At 47.8% G+C, this 5,000-nt stretch overlaps 2 protein-coding genes across 2 annotated transcripts in view; both read left to right on the top strand.

Moving 5' to 3' along the window:
• LOC119577494 (lysosomal alpha-glucosidase-like) overlaps positions 1–5,000 on the top strand; it is a 124,630-nt gene that overhangs the window by 35,451 nt on the left and 84,179 nt on the right. The window contains exons 4-7 of the mRNA XM_037925091.1: positions 1–47; positions 833–907; positions 966–1,095; positions 2,645–2,840. The exon at positions 1–47 is cut by the window's left edge and continues 865 nt beyond it. Coding sequence (XP_037781019.1) covers positions 1–47; positions 833–907; positions 966–1,095; positions 2,645–2,840 — 448 coding nt within the window. The remainder of the gene's footprint in view (positions 48–832; positions 908–965; positions 1,096–2,644; positions 2,841–5,000) is intronic.
• Positions 940–2,856, top strand: LOC119577783. The gene is made up of 2 exons (XM_037925349.1): positions 940–1,095; positions 2,645–2,856. The coding sequence occupies exons 1-2, from the start codon at positions 994–996 to the stop codon at positions 2,849–2,851; spliced, it is 309 nt and encodes a 102-aa protein (XP_037781277.1). The 5' UTR covers positions 940–993; the 3' UTR covers positions 2,852–2,856.

Genomic DNA, 5,000 nt, shown 5'->3' with positions numbered 1-5,000 from the left:
CTCGGCTACCACCTCTGCAGGACGACCCTCAACGAGACCGAGTACGAGTAAGTCATGGGAATTTAATGACAAAAAAAAAAGAAAGAAAGAAAGAAAAAAGTTTCTGTTTGATGGGAATTGTTAATAACAAAAAAATTGCTTGTTAGTTAATTATGTGGTCTTTGGTTATTTACAAGTAAGTAAGAAAATGCTTTACGATTTCATTCTTTCTATCAGTTTCAAAAAGACTTCAAGCTAAAACTTTAAGGTGTGATATGGGTTAGGCGAATATGTGTGTAAGTTACTTATTTTGATAAGTAACTTACACACTACACACAGACTTTATCAAACAAGCACAGGAATTATAGGTGAATGCACACAGATCTTATATGAATAAGCATAGATAAAAACATATATATACAATACACACGCACCAAACACATAAACCCACCCACCAACACACACACACACACACACACACACTCACTCACACACACATACACACACACACACACAAACAAACAAACAAACACCAAACACACACACACACACAATATCACACCCCACACACACCAACAACACACAAAACACACACACCGCACACACCAAACACACAAACAAACACACACACACACAAACACACACACACACAAACACACACCATCATCTTTATTAACATCACCACCATCATCTTTATTATTATCATTATCATTATCATCATCACCTACCCCATCCCCCACCACCATCCCACCCTACTCCACCACCCCCACCACCATCCCACCCTACCTCACCACCACCACCCCCACCCCCATCACAACCACCCCCACCCTACCCCACCCTCTCACCCTCTCAGGAGCGTCGTCGACCGCATGGAATCCGACAAAGTGCCCTACGAGAGTGACTGCATCGACGCCAGCTCTCCTACCCCGCCCACACTACCCCCTACCTAACCTCACCCCGACTTCCTTCGCTCCCGCCGCCTTCAGCGACAGGACGCAAGAGAGGGTCACCAAGATGAAGGAAGAAGGACGTAGGTTCCTCTTCGTCCAATATCCTTATGTTCCTGTCACGAGCGAGGCGTACGAGGCTGTCAGCGGTGAGAAATTGCTCCTGAAGGTAAGTGTGTGTAGGTGTATGTGTGTTGGTGTGTAATGTAATATTGTGTGTGGTGTGTTTGTGGTGTTTGTGTGTGTATTGTGTGTGGTGTGTGTGTGTGTGTGTGGTGTGTGTGGTGTGGAGGAGGAGAGAGAGAGAGGAGAGAGAGAGAGAGAGAGAGAGAGAGAGAAGAGAGAGAGAGAGATAGAGAGAGAGAGAGAGAGAGAGATGAGTGTGATGTGTGTGTGTGGGTGTGTTGAGTCGGAGAAAAGAAGAAAGAGAGGGAGAAGAGAGAGAAGAGAGAGAGAGATACAGAGGGAGAGAGACCGAAGCAGAGAGAGAGAGAGAGAGAGAAGAGAGAGAGAGAGAGAGGGGAGAAGAGAGAGGAGAGCGGAGGAGGAGGAGAGGGAGGGGGTAGGGAGGAGAGAAGGAGGGGAGAGGGGAGGGAGGAGAGAGAGGAGGTGAGGAGGAGAGAGAGAGAGAGAGAGGAGAGAGAGAGAGAAACGAGAGAGAGAGAGGAAAGTCTAGAAAGATAATCATATCGCAGAAAAACTTGTACACATACGAATGATAGCAGCATAAGTGAAAACCTTGACACCCAAAGCAGTATCAATTTACAACCAACACAGCTAACTGTCAGAAGATGAAGAAAAACGTAAATAAAATATTCCTTATCATCTTCCTGGAGAGAGAAGAATTCTTTGTTTTTCAGCTGTCAAGAGCGAGTTTTTTTGTATAGTGTTTTTGCTGCTGATACTGTACTTGTTGCTTGTTGCTTGAGTGTCATTGCTAATTCTTTCCTTCTTGACTGAATTCGTTTGTCTCTCATTCTCTCTCCTTCAGTTTGTCTGTTTGTCGTTCTCTCTGTCTCTTTGTATCTCTCTCTCTCTCATTCTTTCTCTCTTTTCCTCTGTCTGTCTGTCTCTCTGTCTCTGTCTCTGTCTTCTCTCTCCGTCCTCGCATCTCATCTCGTCTCCGCCCTCTCTCCAGGTTCTCTTCACTCTCCTCTTCATCTCCCTCTTCTCCTCTCTCTCTCTCTCTCTCTCTCTCTCACCCTTCCCCCTCCCCCCTCTCTATATTTTATGTAATGTGCCTAATCTGCACATTACGAACAGCTCACACACAAGAGAACGTGATAAATACAGTATTCTGTGGATGTAATTGGATTTATAATTTTTTTCTTCTTTTTAAAAACTCTCCTTCTTCTATCTTTAAAATCATTTCCTCTTTTATTTTAGAAATTCTCATTTTACTTTTTCTGTAAAAAATAGTTCCTTCCTTATTTAGTAAATAGATTCTATCTTCCATTTAAAAATCCTCCCTGTTTCCCATGTTAAAAGTCTTTTTAAACACGAAAAAATCAACCTGTTATATCTTTTGCATAAAAAAAGCAAAATCTACCTTAATCCTTCCTACTTTCCATTGGTAGAATAAATAAATATTTAAAAAATTAACCCTTTTCTTGACCAAGAAAATAGAAATAAAAATTCCCTCGATAAGAAAATAAAAACAAAGAAATAAAAAGAATTTTTTTTTTTTAGAAAAATCCTACTCTTTTCTCCTTTCACAGCTCAACAACAGTCAACCTTACTACGGCCTGATCGAAGACACGGTCGTCGGGTATCCGGATTACTGCAACGAAAACGCCTTTGCCAACTGGATGAACAAGACTGACATCCGGGGACTTTACGCGAACGCTGACGGGGTGATGCTCTTCCAAAACACGCCGCTCAACACCGCTATAATGAACTACTCCCTTTGGATCGGTGAGGGATAGGTGGCGCGGGTAGGAGGGGGAGAGAAAGGAAGAGTGGAGGGATGAGGGAGAGGTCCGGGGGAGGTGTGATGGAGGGATATGGGGTAGGAGGGGAGGGAGAAAGGTAGGGAGGGAATGGAGAGTGGAGGGGTGATGGAAGTTGGGGAATGGGGGTTAGGGGATAAAGTCAGAGATGAGGTGTAGGGAGGGAGAGGTCGAGGGGTGATGGAGAGAGAGGGAAGAGGAGGGAGAAAGTGAGGGAGGGAAGGAGAGGTCAGGGGGGGGGGGGGGTGCGAAAATAGGGAGGGGGGAAATGGGGCGTGGGAAGAAAGGGAAGTAGGTAAAGTAGTAGGAGAGAGAAGAAAGGGAGAGTGGGGAACGGGAGAGTTAGAAATAGAAACGAAGAAAGGAGGGAGATATGCGGAGAGAAGTGGAAAGGAGAGGATGAAGGAAGGGAGTAGAAAGGGAAGGAGAAGGCGAGGGAGAGAGAGGGGGAAGAGCAGATGAGGAGAAGGGTAAGGGAGAGAGGGAGAAGTTCGAAAGAAAAGGAATGGGGAAATGGGGAGAAAGAGATGGGAGAGAGAGGGAGAAGATGCAAAAAAAGGGGGGGTAGAAGAAGATGGAAATGATGAAGGAAAGAAAGACATGAACAAACACAACAAAAAGCGAAAAAAAAAAAAGGAAAGCAAAATAACCCTCACACACCATCTACCCAAACAGACACCACGGTAAAGCGCCCTGCCAATGGTCCACAACCAACGAGGCCTGTTGTCCCTCTGGCCGACGACAATTCACGCCCTCTGGCCTCAGCGACTTTAACGAAGGCACAATCTGCTCTGACGCGCGACAACAAACCAGCAGGACGTTGCCCGAGCGTTCTCCAGCCCTTTTTGTGGGGGGCATAAAAAGAACGGCGTTACGGCCGCTGTCACGCATAGAAGCTCGTGCAATGATTTGATGAAGGGTAATGGAAATTTCGTTTGGTAAAATGTGTCTGTCTGTCTTTGTGTCTTTGTCTCACTGTGTCTCTCTTTTTTTCTGGTCTGGCTATGTTGCTTTGCTTTTCTGTCTCTTTTTCTCTGTCTGTCTGTCTGTCTCTGTCTGTCTCTCTCTCTCTCTCTCTTCTTATTCTTCTCCCTCTCTCTCTCTCTCTCTCTCTCTCTCGGTCCCCCACCCCCCTCATCTCTCGTCCTCCCCTCTAGTCCTTTCAATCTCCTCCCCTCCCCCTCTCTCGCTCTCTCTCTCTCCTCACCGTCATCTCTCTCGGTCTCGGCACACGTGGGTCCTCACCCTCTCGCTCCGTCGGTCTCTCTCTCTTCGCGCCCCCTCCCTCCCTCCCTCCCTCTCTCCTCTCTCTCATCTCATTCTCCGTCTCCTCCCACAAAATACTCCCGGCGCGTCTTCAACCCTCCCCTCTCCTTCTCCTCTCTCTCTCGTCTCTCTCTAGGCCTTCTTCACCTACCTTCTCTCTCTCAGTCCTCTATCTCTCCTCGTCGCATTCCATGTTCGTCACTCTTGCTCCCTCCTCACTACGTTAGCGTCTCATTCCCCTATCAATCTCCTTCATCTTCCTAGTCTCCCTAATGTCGCCCTGTCTCCTCGGTTCTCTCTCTCTCCTATCTCATCGGGGGACATCTCCATAGAATTCAATCACTCCTCTCAATTCAGTCAGTCTCTCCTCCCTCCACTTCTCTCCCTCCCTCTCTCTCTCGGTCCGATCCGTCTTCAACATCCTCTCCAACGTCTCTCTCCACGCATCTCTCACTCTCTCAATCTCTTTCTCTCTCCTCTCTCCCTCCCCCCTCCGTCTCTCCCGCTCTCCTCCCTTCTCCCTCCCACTCCGTCTCCTCTCCCTCTTCTCTCCCTCCCTCTCCTCTCACGTTTCTCCCCTCTCCTCTCTCCTCTCCGCCTCCCTCCAGGCTCTCTTCTCTTCCTCTCCTCCTCTTGTCCTCTCCCTCCTCTCGCTCTCTTCCACTCTTCCTCAGTCCTCTATTCTCTCCCTCCTCCCTCCCTCTCCTTCTCCTCTCCCTCCTCGGCCGCTCTCCCTCCTCTCTCCTTCCCCTCCTCACTCTCCTCTCCCTCTCTCTCTCATCGCTCTCGCTCTCTCTCTCCCTCCCCCCCACCCTTCTCTCTCTCTCTCTGCTCTCGTCACCTCACCTCTTCTCTCTCT

The sequence above is a fragment of the Penaeus monodon genome, chromosome 10 (genome assembly GCF_015228065.2).
Source record: "Penaeus monodon isolate SGIC_2016 chromosome 10, NSTDA_Pmon_1, whole genome shotgun sequence".
NCBI lineage: Eukaryota > Metazoa > Arthropoda > Malacostraca > Decapoda > Penaeidae > Penaeus > Penaeus monodon.
Note: the sequence above shows the minus strand (reverse complement) of the source record. Positions and strands in the feature narration are given on the sequence as shown.